Raw genomic sequence first — 20,000 nt, 5'->3', positions numbered from 1 at the left:
TGCTATGTCTATTAGAAGGATACGTTCAAACAAAGGTGTTTGATATCAGAGGTGATTTAGAGATCTGATCATCTGCACCTCACGTAACACATTCTATCTATCAGACTCCGTCAAGTACTGAGGCAGGCGTTAAGCCCAGTCCTCTCTTCCCAACTCGTATGTCTGAGAAGCAGGCTGAGTATACGTGTGTGTGTCGGTGTGTGTGTGTGTGCCAGGCGGACGCTATTTCTGTCTAGTGGAGTCTCTCACTGTGCAATTACACTATTAGTCTGCTGCTACTGGCCTGGACATGGTCGCATGGTTCCTTTGCTCCCTCCCAGTAGGGGATCTCTCCCTGGTGTGTGAGGAGACAGCCTTACCGTGTAGAGCTCGTTCAGAACCTTCATCAGATCCTCGTGAAGCTGAACGCCGACCTCCTTACTCTGCGGAGACACACAGAGACACAGGAACACGATGAACAAGGCTGTCTCTCCTCTGTGATTACAGACGTACCCTCGTCAATAACATGAACAAGATAAATCCATCTAAAGTCCAACCAGCCCGCAACTGTCCTCCATCTATCCGTCCATATAACCCACTGTACCCCCCTCTCTATTAGTCAGGAGCGTGATACCCAGGGGGTTGGGGGGGGGACTGCCGGGTGAGATGAATGATGGCGTGTGTGTTACCTGATGGATGTGGGGGATGAGGGGAGATACAGCGAAGGACAGTGGGGGGCTTTGGAGTGAGGAGAAGGGATACAGGAGGGGATGGAGCGAGGGATGAGGAGGGAGGACATGGAGTGATGAGGGTGCTACCAGGCTCCACACGGGCTGCAGGTGACAAATGATTCTGCACGGAGAAAGCTCCTCAGTTGGCTGAGCGTTAAAATGTGGTTTCCGCTCACCTCTAATGTGTGCTGGGTGGAAAGCTTCTGTTACCTACGCCTCTTGGAGGAGGGAACGCGACACGCCGCGACATCTCAACTCCCCGTGGGGTGAACAACGTATGTGATCGTCGGGGCGGGGGGAAGGGACGACAGAGGCAGAGAAAAAATACCGTTGACAGGGAAATGATTATTCCTAACAGACGGTAACGTGGGGGAAAAGGGGCTGGACGGAACCAAAGCAAAGAAAGTAAAAGTTTAAGAGTCCCCTCTCCTACCTTACCTGCCATCCCCAAAATACAGGCGGTGTTCGGCCCAGGTCTTAACTAACCTTCTGCACCACCTGGTGCGCTAACCAAAATACAGGCGGTGTTCGGCCCAAGTCTTACCTAACCTTCAGCACCACCTGGTGCGCTAACCAAAATACAGGGGGTGTTCGGCCCAGGTCTTAACTAACCTTCAGCACCACCTGGTGCGCTAACCAAAATACAGGCGGTGTTCGGCCCAAGTCTTACCTTACCTTCAGCACCACCTGGTGCGCTAACCAAAATACAGGGGTGTTCCGCCCAGGTCTTACCTAACCTTCAGCACCACCTGGTGCGCTAACCAAAATACAGGCGGTGTTCGGCCCAGGTCTTAACTATCCTTCTGCACCACCTGGTGCGCTAACCAAAATACAGGGGGTGTTCCGCCCAGGTCTTACCTAGTGTGCATAGACAGATTAAATACTATAATAATAATAATAATAATAATACGTTGTATTTATTCAGTATAGTGCTTTTCCACCTACAGTAGGTGCTCAAAGCGCTTTACATAGTGAGGGGCCATTCTCAACTCTTCCACCACCAATGTGTAGCACCCGCTTGGGTGATGCACGGCAACCATATTGTGGCAGAACGCTCACCACACATCAGCTATCATGGTGGAGAGGTGAGGAGTCATATATGCCAATTGGGAATTTGACCACCGGGGTTAACACACCTACTCTTACGGTAAGTGCCATGGGATTCTGAAAAACCCAGTGTCGTCAAAAACGTGATTTTCCTCTGTTTCAGGCCTACATATATTTCCACACTATGAGGTTGGAATAATACTGTGAAATTGTTAAAACGATGATAATGACATTTTAAGTTAAGTTATTTTCTAATAGACCAATAAGAAAGGGAGTTCCAAACCTCTCTGCCAATAACAGACCACTCATACCACTCCCAGAAAAGTCCTAACAAAATTCTTGCTTGAGAAATTGCTCTTTGCTATTTTTGTTAATTTTGTACCATTTCTATTGAAAACAATCACAGTAAGGCACTTAGTTGATACCCAGATATGATTTGATAAGGAGATTAAAAACAGTGGCATTGGTGGGGCCTCCCGAGTGACGCAGCGGTCTAAGAGGCGGTTACTACAGACCTGGGTTCATTCCGGGAGTCCCATAGGACGGCGCATAATTGGCCCAGCGTCGTCCTGGTTAGGGGAGGGTTTGGCCTGTGGGGCTTTACTTGGCTCATCGCGCTTTAGCGACTCCTTGTGGCGGGCTGGGTGCCTGCAGGCTGACCCCGGTCACCAGTTGAACAATGTTTCCTCCAACACATTGGTGTGGCTGGCTGGCGGGTGTTAAGGAGCGTGATTAAGCGGGTCATGTTTCAGTGGGATGCAGGGTAGTATGCTGCTGGCTATGATTCTGGGCTTGCTAAGGTTAGAGAAATTCATTTAGTTCTGACTCTAAGCCTTCCCTCCTGATTGTGAAATTGCAGCCGTTGGCAGCGTGTGTGTGAGCGCGTGTCTGTCCTGGAGGATGAAGCAGTCAGAGGTGCAAATGAAGTGCCAAGACGAGACCTGAGACCAGCTACGGCATGAGACCTGAACAGAGATGACGTCTAAGAGACAGAGATGGTGAGCAAGAGAGAGAGAAAGAGACAGAGAAAGATCGAGAGGGAGAGATAGCGATAAAGAGAAAGGGCGAAGGAGACAGGAAAAGAGAGAGAGAGACGGAGTAACAGATTGTAAAAATAAATTTCAAAATCACAAGCACGTGTTCAGGGATTATCCCACAGACAAGAGGTGAGGGGGAGATGGGGAAGAACAGGGGAGAAAGGCGAGGGATGAGGAGAGAATATTGTTTATTCTATTTAAGCTTTATTTATCTAGGCAAGTCAGTTAAGAACCCATTCTTATCTATAATGACGGCCTACACCGGCCGAACCCGGGCGACGCTGGGCCAATTGTGCGCCTCCCTATGGGACTCCCAACCACGGCCGGTTGTGATACAGCCTGGGTTCACACCAGGGCGTCTGTAGTGACTCCTCAGCACTGAGATGCAGTGCCTTAGACCACTGCGCCACACGGGAGCCCCCACCTATAAGAATGGATTATAGAATTCCAAGAGGGGTCGTTTAGGATGAAAGGGGTAGAGATGGATGGAGGAAGAGTAGGGAAAGAGAGATTAGAGAGTGGGTAAAGGGAGGTGGAGAGCAGGGGAGACAGTGCCAACGGACATTGAGCAGAGTCCCTCTCCTCCCCCTCTCTAAACCCTGTTGATTGATCGGAGGGCTTAAGTGTCCGTCGAGTGACATATAGCCAAACGATAGCCAATCAAAAAGCAATCTGCCACGGCAAAACACGGCCATCCATCAGACACTAGACCCCTGACCTCTAACCCCTAGCCCTCTCGTCTCCTTCCAAACAGTCGGTCTTCCCTGATGGAGAAATGTGAGAAGAGATATGGAGAGAGGGAAGATATGTTAGAAGAAAACGGAAGCCAATAGATCAGCACTTTCTCCTCAGTCCGTGCAGACGTGTCCGATTCAGGCCTCGGGGGACAATTTGGACCGTTTGAAATGTTCACACTTTAAATAAGTGTACTGAACACTCATTAGAGCATTTCGTTTCTCTCTCTCTCACACACACACACAGATGAGCAGCCTCCTCTCACAACATCACCCACACACACCCCGCTGAACAGTATCTGCACTACTTGCCAAAGCCGTACTCTCTCTGTGTGTGTGTGTGTGTGTGACTGTAGAGCTGTAGCCTCTGGTTCCACTGGCTTTCATGTCACTGACTGGATTTGTTTCATTTAACCAATGATCTAGTTAATTAGCCATTGTGGGAAAGAGTACCCGTGCCAAAATAAAACAACAAAGATTTGGAAATAATCCACCTTGGTGTGTGTGCTTATTTATATGAAATCTGTGTTTTGATGAGATATTCCACAGAGTGATTGGCTTGGCTCACACTAAAGCTTCCACTCAGTCAGACCAATAGAAGCTACAGCAACACCCCCTACACCCCTGGCACTCCCAACATTACCAACACTCCCAACATTACTAACACTCCCAACATTACCAACACTCCCAACATTACTAACACTCCCAACATTACTAACACTCCCAACATTACCAACACTCCCAACATTACCAACACTCCCAACCTTACCAACACTCCCAACATTACCAACACCCCCAACACCCCTGGCACTCCCAACATTACCAACACTCCCAACATTACCAACACCCCTACACCCCTGGCCCTCCCAACATAACCAACACTCCCAACATTACCAACACTCCCAACATTACCAACACCCCCTACACCCCTGGCACTCCCAACATTACCAACACTCCCAACATTACTAACACTCCCAACATTACCAACACTCCCAACATTACCAACACCCCTAAACCACTGGCACTCCCAACATTACCAACACTCCCAACATTACCAACACTCCCAACATTACTAACACTCCCAACATTACCAACACTCCCAACATTACCAACACCCCCTACAGCCCTGGCACTCCCAACATTACCAACACTCCCAACACTTCCTATACTTCTGATACCCCCAACATCCCAACACCCCCTACACCCCTGGCACTCCCAACATTACCAACACTCCCAACATTACTAACACTCCCAACATTACCAACACTCCCAACATTACCAACACCCCCTACACCCCTGGCACTCCCAACATTACCAACACTCCCAACATTACCAACACTCCCAACATTACCAACACTCAGAACATTACTAACACTCCCAACATTACCAACACTCCCAACATTACCAACACCCCTACAGCCCTGGCACTCCCAACATTACCAACACCCCCTACACCCCTGGCACTCCCAACATTACGAACACTCCCAACACTCCCTATACTTCTGATACCCCCAACATCCCAACACCCCCTACACCCCTGGCACTCCCAACATTACCAACACTCCCAACACTTCCTATACTTCTGATAACCCCAAAACACAACACCCCTTACACCCCCAACATCCCAACACCCCCAACATTCCAACACTCCTTATACTCCCAACATCCCAACACCCCCTATACCCCAACACCACTTACACCCCTTATACACCCAACATACCTTCTACCCCCAACACCCCCAACATCCCTTATACTCCCAACACGCCCTACATCCCCAACACGTCCGACACCCCCAACTAGAGGTCTTCATGGTTTTAACAGATCCAAAATTGAGAGATCCGACCCCGGACCTGAGCGTGTCCTAAATTCGGACTTTTGTATCGGATCTGGGTCGAGTCTGGTATAATTGCCACGGGTCTTGGTTATGCGCAATTAAAATGGATTTACCGACTGGATCCGACTGAACCTTTCCTCTGTTCATTTAGTGTTTTTCGTGATGAGAACCGGGCAGGCTTGTTATCTGTGTCAGCCAATTGTGACTCTATAAAACATATACTGTGGCTTATGTCCAGTTGAAACTGGTTCCAGCTGCTCACCTCACTGTGTCTTCTGCTGATGAGAGAGAGCCAGAGAATTAAAGGAGCCTCGGTCTAGGCTACTGTTGATGGTGAAGATGGAGTCCTTTTTCATTGAAGCAAAACAAAAGTTAGAGGAGAAAGATTTTCATGAAAAGAAGCCGGCAAGGGGAATGTCCCCGGGGACAAGTCTTAATATTCTAGTGGACAAAGATGAGAAGAACGTTAGCCAGCCAAGTGGACTGTGTGCAACTCGCTATTCAAGTTTGATGCAATTTTCTGCCTTTGGTTTCATTATTTTCATACTTATAATCAATTGTTTAGTCATAATTCTTATTGTAAATCATTATTATTATTGTAGGCCTATTTTTTTTATTTTTATAAAAAGTTATGTAAATAGCCTATGCAAAAGGTGCTTTTTTTGTTGGCTAAATTAAAGTTCCAACAGTTTTTAAACATTTTACCGTGGTATTTTGTTTAAGGTTAAAAGTAGGCCTGTTATAAAAGAAGTAGCATTAGCCTATTGCTGTCCTTTGTTGGGTTGGCCTATGGTAGCCAATCACCTTTGTTGGGTTGGCCTACGGTAGCCAATCGCCTTTGTTGGTAATTGCTGCAATGTAATAAGCCTGTTCAAAACTTTTTTTTAAGGTTTCATTCTGTGGAGCCATTTTCATTGGCCATATTATGTTCCAGCTACAATGTTGTGTTTGTCGCAATACAATAGAATTACCGGTCGGCCGAATATGCTATTCGCATTCAAACCATGAAAAGGAAAAACCAAAGAGGACAAGATTCAAAACTTAATTTAATGCTGCAATATAATAACCTGGTCGTATTTCCCCTATAAACAATGACTTGAGGTACTTTGATATTACCCTAATAAAGTTGCGACATTGTTGTTAAAGTTTGGCGTGGTATGGCAATTACAAGGTCGAGCCACTGCAGTGCACACTGGCATTCCAACTGACTCTTGACAGTTAAACATGAGGTGATGGAGAACATTCTAGAGCTACTCCTTTAATCTAACAATATAATATGTATCTTTCTAAAAAAAACATATTCTGATAGAAAATGTACCAATTCGCCTCCTTCTGTATGCCTACATCTGTGTATCATTGATATGATTTATTTAAGTGTCATACACCGACCGGTGCCCAGCCCCCGGACACTACAGAACAAAATAACATTTGACAAAAAAAAGTACATTTCTCCTCCTTCTCCAGTCACTGTGAACAAACTGAGCAATCTCAAACACGCCCCGTAGGGAAAAAGAAGTGAACAACAACAAAAAATGTCAAGCCTCTGCTCGCCCCTTTACCAGAATACTCCAGGCGTAAATGTTACAAAACAGATCGTCATACAGAGGGCAATAAAACACTAAATTGATTTTGTTTTCGATTTCCCCAAGATCACACAAGCAGGCAAATTCTCTCCTCTTCAGGCACTCTGTTCAATCTAACCATCTCTATAGCCAGAGGGAGGGGGCACGATCTGACTTGTGCTCAAACTGCCCTTAGTTTTTTCCTTAGGTCCAGGCAGACATAATGGTTCTGTAGTTCTCTTTGGTGAGAGTGTACATTCTAAGTTTAGGTTTAAACCGAACATCAACTGCCCATTTTTCCTCATGGATCAGAAAAAGCTTGTCCTTGATTTGGTTAACACCACATGGTAATTTGTTACTGATTATAAACGGGGTGGTTCAAGGCCTGAACGGTGACTGGCTGAAAGCCGTGGAATATGAGACCATATACCACGGGTATGACAAAACATGTGTTTTTACTGTTCTAATTACGTTGGTAAGCAGTTTATAATAGCAATAAGGCACTTTGGGGGTTTGTGTATCCGTGGGCTGCGTCCGGCCTAAGAACAGCCCTTACCCATGGTATATTGGCCATATACCGTGCCAGCTTTAATATATACTGAAAATCAGTTTCACAAAAAAATAGATAGCCCACGGATAGTTATTATTAGAGTCCCAGTCTAACACTGTTTTTTGTGTGATTCTGTTCTGGCATATTTATCAGACTGTTCCATAGACCTACCATGTCCCCTTTTTTGCCTAACCACACATGGTTCCCAAGCCCATATCTCCACAGACTGCCAGGTACTACCGTACGGCAGTCGTAGCCTGACAGTTATAAAGGAATCCATGACGATGTGGGGAACACGGCGCCGGCATATCTCTATCTAGGCCTAAGCTTGTCTCCTTGAATATACATTATGTTATATATCACACAGTGGACTCCTAAGTCTATAGGCCTATGCGCATGCAATTCCCTGAGGCGTTTGGCGCTCAAATATCCGACAGCGTTGAGGTCGAATATTATTGTTTTAGGAGAATTAAAAGCAATAAAACTATAGACTATAAAGTTTTGAATATGCTACACGTCGATCCGAACCAGCACGGGGTCTGTTTGGGCCGAGCTCCCTGCCATCCAGGACCTTCATACCAGGCGGTGTGAAAGGAAGACCCGGAAAATGGTTAAAGACTCCAGCCACCCAAGCCGTGTGCTCTCTGCTTCCGCATGCCAAGCAGTACCGGAGCAACACATCTGTAACCAACAGCCTCCTGAACAGCTCCTCTCCGCTCCTCTCCCCTCCCCTCTCTTCCTCTCCCTCTCCTCTCCTCTCCTCTCCTCTCCTCTCCTCTCCTCTCCTCTCCTCTCCTCTCCTCTCCTCTCCCCTCCTCTCCCCCTCTCTCTCTCCCCTCTCTCCCCTCCCCTCCCCTCCCCCCTCCCCCTCCCTCTCCTCTCCTCTCCTCTCCTCTCCTCTCCTCTCCTCTCCTCTCCTCTCCTCTCCTCTCCTCTCCTCTCCTCTCCTCCTCTCCCCTCTCCTCTCTCTCCCCTCCCATCCCCTCCTCTCCTCTCCCCTCTCCTCTCTCTCCCCTCCCATCCCCTCCTCTCCTCTCCTCTCCTCTCCTCTCCTCTCCTCTCCTCTCCTCTCCTCTCCTCTCCTCTCCTCTCCTCTCCTCTCCTCTCCTCTCCCTCTCCTCTCCTCTCCTCTCCTCTCCTCTCCTCTCCCCTCCCCTCCCTCCCCTCCCTCTCTCTCTCTCTCTCTCTCTCTCTCTCTCTCTCTCCTCCCCTCCCCTCCCTCCCCTCCCCTCCCCTCTCCTCTCCTCTCCTCTCCTCTCTGTGTACTGTAGATTAATGCCTGAAGGTGTGCTTGCAAATCACGCAGTGACACTGAGCCATTGGGAGGCGAGGGAGGCTGGAGGAGGAGAGAGGGACAGAGACGAGGCTGGGAGGACCAGATAATGAGCTTTCCATAGGAGGCTGCTGGCTACAGCTCTGAATACTTGGCAGATCACACTCTAACGCTCTCACGTACGCACGCACACACACACACACATACACACACAATCATTATATATGCTGCTGCTACTCTGTTTATCATATAGCCTGATGCCTAGTCACCTATACATATCTACCCCTACCCCCTATTGGAACTGACCCTGGAACTGACCCTGTATATAACTTACTTACTTTCTTGTGTTCTTCTTATTCAATTTTATTTTATTGTAAAAAAAATTTTTTTTACGGATATTGTTTACTGCGTTGTCGGGAAAGAGCTTGTTCACTGTACTAGTGCACGTGACAATTAAACTTGCAACAACCTCAATACAGGGCTAATGGGGTGGGGGAGGCAGGGGGCAGAGAGGGGGGGCAGGGAAGAAGGCAAGGAGGGAGGGAGATAACATCTGCATGGCTGAAGAGATCACAGAGTTGTGCGTGTTATATTGTGTGTGGGTGGTGTGGTGCGCCTCTGTGTGTGGGACGTGCGCTCCCGTGCGTGTTACCTTTTTGAAGAGTCGTCCGGAGTCCTCGCTGACCTGGGCGAAGCGCGGTATGATGTTGTTGAGGTAGAGGTCAGAGAGGGTCGCGTGGTCTCGGCTCTCTCTCTTCACCTGAGTCAACAGCAGGTTCCAACAGTTGACTGGAGACAGCACACTCTGCTCCTTCCTGCACGGAGAGACAGAAGGAGAATTGATACCACAAGCTGCATCAGTATTCAAAGTGTTCAGCACTTGTATACCAGGGCATTATGCATTAAAACCCAACATGATTTCATTATCACTCCTCTTAATGAAAGCACCAAAGGTAGAAGGAAAAAATATACAAATGTGAAAGAGAGAGAGAGAGAGAGAGAGAGACTTTATTGAAATATGTCTTAAAAGGCTGAGGCCTGAGGCTTACTTCTGAGTTAGACTGGTCAGACTGGTCACTCTGCTACAGAATAAAAATCTATCGACCCTTACTCACATCCCCTGAAGACCTTGACCCTCGACGTCGGGCCCCAGGGCTCAGCAGCATACCCCACGGTAAACTACATCAACCATGCATACACACACACCACACAGAAGGGCTCGCACCCCCAGACACCCATCTCCTCAAGCTGCCCTCTCTGGTATTCCTGAGACCTTCCCTTCAGCAACCCAGAGCTTAGAAACCCACTATCCGTTTGTGTGTGTGTGTGTGTGTGTCTGTGTGTGTGTCAGTGAGGGCAGTGGGTTTACTAGGGGTTTCAGCTGAGATGTGGCTGTCGGGGTGGGGCACACAGCCAGAGACAGTTGGACACGTGTGTGTCTGTGTCTGTGTGTCTGTGTGTCTGGGGGGGGGTGCACAGCCAGAAACCTTTGTGTGTGTCTCTGTACTAGAGGGAAGCCTTCTCAGAAAGCCCATCCCAGTCACGCTGAGAGGGAATACGAGATAAACACTCAGACATAGAATGAGGTAGAGAGTATCATCGTTACACATTCTATACAGCCACACTGGCATGAGATGTGGCCAAACGCCAACTCTAAAAGTCTAATAGACTTCACTGACTCCACTGTAAAACTCCACACACACTCCTATGTGTATGTGGGTGCGCATGTGTGTGTGTGTGTGTGGTGCGCGTGCCCAGATAAATGGAGATTGGAGAGCAGTTTGTAAGTGTGTGTAGAGCACACTTTTCTACCATGACAGATACTTGAAGAAAAAAAAACGGTATCATGTCGCAAGCTACGCATTTCTTTTTTATAGCGCATTCTTCTCTTCTCTACCCTGCAACTCTTCCCTGGGTCCTTGGTGTACAACAGATGTGTTTTCTGTCAATATACCTGGTCAAATAATGGTTCATAAACAACTACAAGGGGGCCCCATAAAATGATATTCTGTTTTCTCGGTTTTATTTTTCCTGGTTTTTGTCGTTTTCGTTTTTTTATTCTCAATTGTACACAGAGAAACAACAGAAATGGATGTTCTGAATCCATGTCAACGCTTAAATCACAACAGAAGACCAAATTTGAGGTTATAAATATATATATATATATATATATATATATATATATATATATAAATATATATATATATATATATATAAATATATATATATATTGTTTTGTTGTGTAATTCCCGTTTAAGTGCGCATTAAGCAAGAGCGGAATGTGTAGTTCTTGGGATGTTTCTGGGTAGTCACTAGTTACCACAACCAAACCTAACCTTAACTACACTGCTTGTCTCATACCCTGACTATACCGCTCGCATCGCGTGCGTGAGCGTTGCAAAATAAATGTAGAAATCTATATTATTCAATTATTGTTCCCACCCTGCTCGCGCGCGTCAACGAGCCTCTGCGTTGCCACGGGCTAAAATAGAAGTCATTCCTATTTCTGACGCAGATCGCTCTGCAAGTCCTGCCTCTCCCATCTCCTCATTGGTTTATAGAAGCAGGTACCCACGTGCCATCTCCTCATTGGTTATACCCACGTGGTCGTCGTGGTAAAACTATGAAAGTTTAGATGCCAATCACCATATAAGTTCAAAGATGAAAAAGCCTGGAAGGAGGAGAGATGACTAAAAACGATTCGGTTGACCGTTTTATGTGTGGATTAATTGTCGGAGTAGAGGACCTTGTGCATTTCAGGTAAAATAACAACTTAATGTTTATATCCCAGGACAAATTAGCTAGCAACAGTAAGCTAGCTAAATAGGACAAATTAGCAAGCAAGTTCAAGCTAACTAGCTAAATTGCCATAATTGTTTCATGCTTTTCGACCTGTTCCCAAATTAATGTAATTGGTTCAGAGTTTGTTTTGATATTTTAACCTGCGTGTCGCGATCGCGTTTGGTGTGGGGGGACAAAATACATTAGTGCACGATGGCGCATTAAAATTTGGCTAAAACTAATTGAATATGTCGTTGAACCAATTGCACTTTATGGCAGCGAGGTGTGGGGTCCACTTGCAAAACAAGATTTCATCAAATGGGACAAACACCCCATTGAAACCCTGCATGCAGAGTTCTGTAAGATTCTCCTACATGTTTAAAAAAAAAACATTATTTATCCGTTATTTTACCAGGTAAGTTGACTGAGAACACGTTCTCATTTGCAGCAACAACCTGGGGAATAGTTACAGGGGAGAGGAGGGGGATGAATGAGCCAATTGTAAACTGGGGATTATTAGGTGACCGTGATAGTTTGAGGGCCAGATTGGGAATTTAGCCAGGACAGAGGTAAACTACAAACAATGCATGCAGAGCAGAATTAGGCCAATATCCACTAATAATGAAAACTCAAAAAAGAGCTATTAAGTTTTGGAAACCTCTAAAATACTGTGACCCCCTCTCATATCATTACCAAGCCCTGCAATGCCAAGAGCTGAGCAAAGAAAAGAGTCCCCTCATCCAGCTGGTCCTGGGGCTGAGTTCACAAACTTGATCTACTAACACACTGAAGCCTCGGGACCAGAACATCCAATCAATCAGAATAAACCAAATTACAACACAGTCAAAACAAAACTACATTGCTTATTGGGAAACACAAACACAAGCACAAAGCAAAATGCAGTGCTATCTGGCCCTAAATCGCCAGTACACCATGGCTAACTATTTGACCATGGTTACTGACCAAAACCTTAGAAAAACCTTGACAAAGGCTCAGTGAACACAGCCTTGCCATTGAGAAGGGTAGACACAGGAAAACCTGGCTCCCTGTAGAGGAAAGGCTGTGCAACCACTGCACAACAGCAGAACCTGAGACGGAGCTGCATTTCCTGACAAAATGTAAAAAATATAAAACAATTAGAGAGTGTCTTTTTCCCAAATTTGAAACCCTTATTCTAGGTTTCAAAGACCACTCTGATGAGGATAGGCTACCCGTCCTGTTGGGGGAGGACGCAGAGAGCTGTGGATTGGCAGCGCATTACATTGCTGCCTGCCATAAGTTGAGGGACAGTGTCTGACAGACCAATCAACCCTACTGCACTGTAAAACTATACTGCACTGTAAAACCCCTACTGCACTGTAAAACCCTACTACACTGCAAAACCCCTACGGGACTGTAAAACCCCTACTGCACTGTAAAAACCCTACTGCACTGTAAAACCCCTACTGCACTGTAAAACCCTACTACACTGTAAAAATCCCTACTGCACTGTAAAACCCTACTGCACTGTAAAACAATACTGAACTGTAAAACCCTACTACACTGTAAAACCCTACTACACTGTAAAACCCTACTGAACTGTAAACCCTACTAAACTGCAAAACCCCTACTGCACTGTAAAACCCTACGGCCCTGTAAAATCCCTACTGCACTGTAAAACCCTGTACACTGTAAAACCCCTACTGCACTGTAAAACCCCTGGCACTGTAAAATCCCTACTGCACTGTAAAGCCCTACTGCACTGTAAAACCCTACTGCACTGTAAAAACCCTTACTGCACTGTAAGCCCTACTGCACTGTAAAGACCTAATTCACTGTAAAACCCTACTGCACTGTAAAACCCTACTGCACTGTAAACTCTCTACTGCACTGTAAAACTCTACTGCACTGTAAACTTACTACTGTACTGTAAAACCATGTAAAAAACCTACTGCTGTAAAACCATACTATTACTGCACTGTAAAACCCTACGGCACTGTAAAACCCTGGCACTGTAAAACCCTACTACACTGTAAAACCCTACTACACTGCAAAACCCTACTACACTGTAAAACCCCTACTGCACTGTAAAACCCTACTACACTTTAAAACCTCTACTGCACTGTAAAACCCTACTGAACTGTAAAACCCTACTGAACTGTAAAAACCCTACTGCACTGTAAAACAATACTGAACTGTAAAACCCTACTACACTGTAAAACCCTACTACACTGTAAAACCCTACTGAACTGTAAAACCCTACTACACTGTAAAACCCCTACTGCACTGTAAAACCCCTACTGCACTGTAAAACCCCTACTGCACTGTAAAACCCTACTACACTGTAAAATCCCTACTGCACTGTAAAGCCCTACTGCACTGTAAAACCCTACTGCACTGTAAAAACCCTTACTGCACTGTAAGCCCTACTGCACTGTAAAGACCTAATTCACTGTAAACCCTACTGCACTGTAAAACCCTACTGCACTGTAAACTCTCTACTGCACTGTAAAACTCTACTGCACTGTAAACTTACTACTGTACTGTAAAACCATATTGCACTGTAAAACCTACTGCACTGTAAAACCATACTATACTATAAAACCCCTACTGCACTGTAAAACCCTACGGCACTGTAAAACCCTAACTGTAAAAACCCTACTGCACTGTAAAACCCCTACTGCAATGTAAAACCCTACTACACTGTAAAACCCTACGACACTGTAAAACCCTGCTGCACTGTAAAACCCTACTGCACTGTAAAACCCTACTGCACTGTAAAACCCTACTGCACTGTAAAACCCTACTACACTGTAAAACCCGACTGCACTGTAAAACCCTACTACACTGTAAAACCATACTGCACTGTAAAACCCTACTGAACTGTAAACCCCTACTGAACTTTAAAACCCTACTACACTGTAAAACCCTACTACACTGTAAATCCCTACTGCACTGTAAAACCCTACTACACTGTAAACCCCTACTGAACTGTAAAACCCTACTACACTGTAAAACCCTACTACACTGTAAAACCCCTACTGCACTGTAAAACCCTACTACACTTTAAAACCTCTACTGCACTGTAAAACCCTACTGAACTGTAAAACCCTACTGAACTGTAAAAACCCTACTGCACTGTAAAACAATACTGAACTGTAAAACCCTACTACACTGTAAAACCCTACTACACTGTAAAACCCTACTGAACTGTAAAACCCTGTAAAACCCTACTGCACTGTAAAACCCCCTACTGCACTGTAAAACCCTACTGCACTGTAAAACAACTTCTTCTATTGCACTGTAAATCTCCTACTGCACTGAAAAACCCTGTTAGAGATGCTGCTGGATGCTAAAGTGCATTCTTCCTGTGTGTGTGTGTGTGTGTGTGTGTGTGTGTGTGTGTGTGTGTGTGTGTGTGTGTGTGTGTGTGTGTGTGTGTGTGTGTGTGTGTCTGTCTGTGTGCGTGTCTGTCTGTGTGTCTGTGTGTGTGCGTGTGTGTGTGTGTGTGTGTCTGTGTGTGTGTTTCAGATGATCCTGCGAACAGAATGGTTTCAGAATGAGTGTAAAATGGATGAGTGTGGTCTGTTGTGCCCTAAAGCACAGATTTGGTATATCACACACACACACACACACACCAGGATAAGTAGAGTATTGACCCCCGAAGACACACAGTTAGAGAGACACAGCATGTCTTTGACTGAGGGGGAGAAAGAGACAGGGGAAGGTTGACTGGGGGGAAAGTCTGGTGCTGATGGTGACGTAATGCTAGAGATGTAAGACCCAGGCACTGGGAACACTGGGCGAGTCAATGTGACTGGAGGCTGTGGGCTGTGTGATAGTAATATCATAGCTTATGGTAAATAGCTGTGAAAAGGACAAAGTGACTATTAAACCAGAACTGAACATATTCGGAACAAGAACTCTAAACACGGCTTGGGTAATCACTGCGTTTGTATCTGTCTGTCAGTCTGTCAGTCTGTCAGTCATTCAGTCAGTCAGTCAGTCAGTCAGTCAGTCAGTCAGTCAGTCAGTCAGTCAGTCAGTCAGTCAGTCAGTCAGTGTGACATCCCGCCTAGTTGCGCAACCCAGCGCGTGTCCTCTATTGCCATGTGACTACCCCTTAACCCTCTACCCAGATGTCACCATGGCAACACCAAGGCTGCCACTCCAAACAGATTTGGGCAAACGCTAAATCTAAAAAAGTCTAATAGGTCGTTCAGACAAGACTTCACTGGTTGCACTGTAAAAGTTTTCCCAGGGTCACCTCTGACCCCAAGACATCACATGGTCACAAACGCACACAGACACACACGTTGTGCTTTTGGCTGGACTGCCTAGATGTTTCCTCCAGTTGAAGTCTTCCTCCAGTGGGTCATACATTCCTGCAGCATTAGAGACATGGAGGGGCCAGGATAGGAGAGGAGAGAAGCAAGCTGGGGTCCATTTCTCTATGTTAGTGGTCTCTCCACATTCCGCTCATGCAGTCTCGTTGCCACAGACACGCAGAAACACCCAGGGCAGCAGTCACTATGGGGTTAAACATGTAACCTCCCGTTGCTCAACCCCCTGTTGCTCCAGTCACTACAGGGTTAAACCATGCAACCCCCTGTTGCTCCAGTCACTACAGGGTTAAACCATGCAACCCCCTGTTGCCCGCCAGCGAATAGGCGGAATACCAGGGGTCTCCACGGAATCACCACACACGCACACACACACACAAAACCGGAAAATATGTGAGATTCCAGCATGGCACCAGAGCTGGAGCAGATGAGCTGTTAAGGGCCCAGTTGTTAGAGAGAGCGGGATGGGGGGGGTAGACAGAGAGCTGGGGGGGCGGCGAGGGGTGAGAAGAGCAAGACAAATATGAGATGCTGACGAAACAGTGGTATTCTCGCCTCTCCTCCTCCCTCCATTCCCCCCACACTCCTCCTCCGAGGGGAGAGGATCGCCCCAAGCATCGATCAGAGAGGGGAGCTGTGCTGTCCGCAGGAGACATGTAATCTCCGCGGGGGTGTGATTGAGTCTGGAAGTCCAGACACAAGCAGACAGGATATTGATCACATAAACGCAACGCGGGGATCGTGTGTGTTTCCCCGGGAAAAGTCCCCCCCTGTACATCTAGTAGGTCATCAGTTTCAGGAAGAGTGTGACTGGCTGGAACACGGCAAGATGGACAACAAGAAAGAGGAAGTGAAATGAAAAGGGAACAAGAAAGGGAAGTAAAAAGAGAAAGAAAGGAGAAAAGCAGAAGAGGAAAGTGGTGTAGCTCGAGTCAGCCAAACAAGTTCAGAGCAGCTTGCTTTCCCTGAAGACCTACAGGTGCAGGGCATTAATTTGATCACTCGTTTGTTGCTGAGAATTTTCCTGCGCGGCAGGAAATGCGAATTTATAGTGGGTAAACTTTTGAAAAGGCTTTTTAAAGTTTGTCATTTATAATGTCAGACTGACAAAAAAAAGCGGACCATTCACTAGAATCCACGTAATAATTCACATTTCCTGCTACTGAAGGATTATTTTCCTGCTGTAGAAAACTGGCTCAAATGAAGATGTCTTCAGATGTCTCCATGTCCACACAGTCAACTCAGTCACTCGCGAGGGTGCGTATGTGTGGGCCTGTCATACCGTAGTGCTGGAAATTGCCAAGGACCATACATAAGTATCACAATGTATTGCGATTCATGCGATTCACACGATTCTGTATGTATTGCGATTCATGCGATTCACACGATTCTGTAATTGCGATTCATGCGATTCTGTATGTATTGCGATTCATGCGATTCTGTACGTATTGCGATTCCTCACCATATGTCTGCTGAAGAGGGACAAGAGAGAGTCATGAGAAGACGAGTTTTGATCAGACATGGAAATAACAGTGCTGAAAACAAATTGTTTCCCTATTTAAAAAGACGACAGAGAACAAGATATGAAGGAAAATACTGGAGTTTTGGTGCAGGTACAGCCAACTAGCGCAAAAAATAATATTGCGATATTGTCAAAGCGATACGATACATATCGTCAGAAATAATATCCCGCTATGTAACTGTAACGATTTCTTCCCCAGTCACTGACGGATGTACCAGGCTTGCTAGTATTACTCCTAGTGCTGTTATTACTATAGTCTTACTATTAGCACCGTGTACTGTCAGCAGGCCGTCCCAAACCCATCACAGCTCAGCGCGGCGTAGAGCAGAGCGGCCCGCCACACATTACAGCAGAGGATTATGGGTTTAGACAGGAAGAGGATCTGACAGCGGCCAGACGCTCTGGTGAGGGAGGCCACGAGTCACTCAAACAGCGCCGACAGTGAGCCTCAATCTTTCCTTCCTTCTAATCCACTGGCTGTGTATGCATGTTATTAATGTGTTCTCCCTGTCATATCACAGTGTTGAGAACTGCTATTATTAAAAGACCCCGAAGGGCGTTTCCTTTCCTCCCCTTCTCTCCTTCCCTCTCTTCACCTCCCCTTCTCTCCTCTCCTCTTCTCCCCTCCCCTTCTCTCCTCTCCGCTGCTTTCCATTCCTCTCTTCTCCCCTTCTCTCCTTCCCTCTCTTCTCTCCTTCTCTCCTTCCCTCTCTTCCCCTCCTCTTCTCTCCTCTCTCCTTCTCTCCTTCACCTCTCTTCCCCTCCTCTTCTCTCCTCTCTCCTTCTCTCCTTCACCTCTCTTCCCCACCTCTTCTCTCCTCTCTCCTTCTCTCCTTCACCTCTCTTCCCCTCCTCTTCTCTCCTCTCTCCTTCTCTCCTTCACCTCTCTTCCCCTCCTCTTCTCTCCTCTCTCCTTCTCTCCTTCACCTCTCTTCCCCACCTCTTCTCTCCTCTCTACTTCTCTCCTTCACCTCTCTTCCCCTCCTCTTCTCTCCTCTCTCCCTCTCCTATCACACCACAGGAGGAATTATAGAACCAGGTGTCACACTGGTAGAGATAATCACTGTTCTGCTGTGTGTGTGTGTGTGTGTGTGTGTGTGTGTCCGTGTTTTTGGGCAAGGTTACACACTGCAAGGTGCTGCAGAGTATACCGAGCACAAAATCACCACCTGGCATTGTTGGCAACGGGACACATGTACCCACGTGGGCACACACACACACACACACACACACACACACACACACACACACACACACACACACACACACACACACACACACACACAGACACACAGGAAGAAATGAGTGTAAATTGAAGTCAAAGTTGCTTAAATGTAAATCCTAGTGTTGACGTTAACAGTGTGGTGAGAAAGCAGACGAAGAGGCATACACCAAGCCCAGCACTACTGTGTGTGTATGAGTTATGGATAACCCTGCACTGCCTGGACACACACACACACACATCTGGGTCAGTAGGGGAAAACCTCACTCTGTCCAGAGATGACCAGGTCATGATCTCTCTCTCTCTCTCTCTCTCTCTCTGTCTCTGTAGTCAAACCCTCTTCAGATGATATCAGTTCACTAAGCTGCTTACGCAAGAATGGCTTAACAGCACCGACAGAGTGGTAGTGTGTGTGCGTCTGTGTGTGCGCGTGTGTGTATTTTACTTGAGCTGGTGGTCCTTGGTGCTGCGTGTCTTCGTAAGGAACCGCTCGGCCAGTTTCTCCAGGTTACGACTGTAGTCCATCTCCACCTCCGCCTTCTTCCTGAAGAAGTCCTGCAGGTCCTGCAGCAGCTGCACCCTCAGCTCACACTGCTGGTCCAGACACTTCAACTGCTCCACCAGCTGGGCACGGATCTCTACAGAGAGGAGGGGGGGAAGGGGTTAGAGAACAGGGGCAGAAATGTGTGGCGCGGTCCTCGTTTCACAGAAGCATTGTAAAACAAGCTCTCTCACAGGGAACCGGCCTATCCTCCCGTGCCACGAAAAGTCAAATCTGACGTTCATTTCACAAAGCTGGATCCCTACTAGCCATGACCGGCTGGCCCTGCGGTTATTTATTAGGCCTAATTAAAATGTTAATGCCTAGTCTAACTTCAATTAGAGAGGCCTAGATTGCATTTTTTTTTATTTAAATCATACAAATAGTCTATTATATGAAACAAATATTCTATTCTGAAGTTGTGTTTTGTTATTGTGTAGGCGACCTGTTTTTCTAGGCTAAAGATGATTTATTGCAGGGATGAAGACGCAGTGGACAGTGTTTCACTTTTCAATAAAACATCTCATGTTGTTATAAGAACATTGTTCTACTTTATTTTATTACAACTTTACAGGCTAATTTGTATGTGTGTGTGTGTGTGTGTGTGTGTGTGTGTGTGTGTGTGTGTGTGTGTGTGTGTGTGTGTGTGTGTGTGTGTGTGTGTGTGTGTGTGTGTGTGTGTGCATGTATGTGTGTGTGTGCGCGTGTGTTTATGTATGTATGTATGTATGTATGTATGTATGTATGTATGTATGTATGTATGTATGTATGTATGTATGTATGTATGTATGTATGTATGTATGTATGTATGTATGTATGTATGTATGTATGTATGTATGTATGTATGTATGTATGTATGTATGTA

The 20,000-nt window shown here is 46.3% G+C and overlaps 1 protein-coding gene across 1 annotated transcript in view; it reads right to left on the bottom strand.

Annotated features, from left to right (window-relative positions):
• The window catches only part of LOC112255243 (SLIT-ROBO Rho GTPase-activating protein 2-like), a 133,744-nt gene that overhangs the window by 39,997 nt on the left and 73,747 nt on the right, over window positions 1–20,000 (bottom strand). The window contains 3 exon segments of the mRNA XM_042324252.1: window positions 360–422; window positions 9,400–9,562; window positions 19,040–19,232. Coding sequence (XP_042180186.1) covers window positions 360–422; window positions 9,400–9,562; window positions 19,040–19,232 — 419 coding nt within the window.

The sequence above is a fragment of the Oncorhynchus tshawytscha genome, linkage group LG07 (genome assembly GCF_018296145.1).
Source record: "Oncorhynchus tshawytscha isolate Ot180627B linkage group LG07, Otsh_v2.0, whole genome shotgun sequence".
Lineage (NCBI taxonomy): Eukaryota > Metazoa > Chordata > Actinopteri > Salmoniformes > Salmonidae > Oncorhynchus > Oncorhynchus tshawytscha.
The sequence above is the reverse complement of the archived record's forward strand: the minus strand, read 5'-3'. Positions and strand labels throughout refer to the sequence as shown.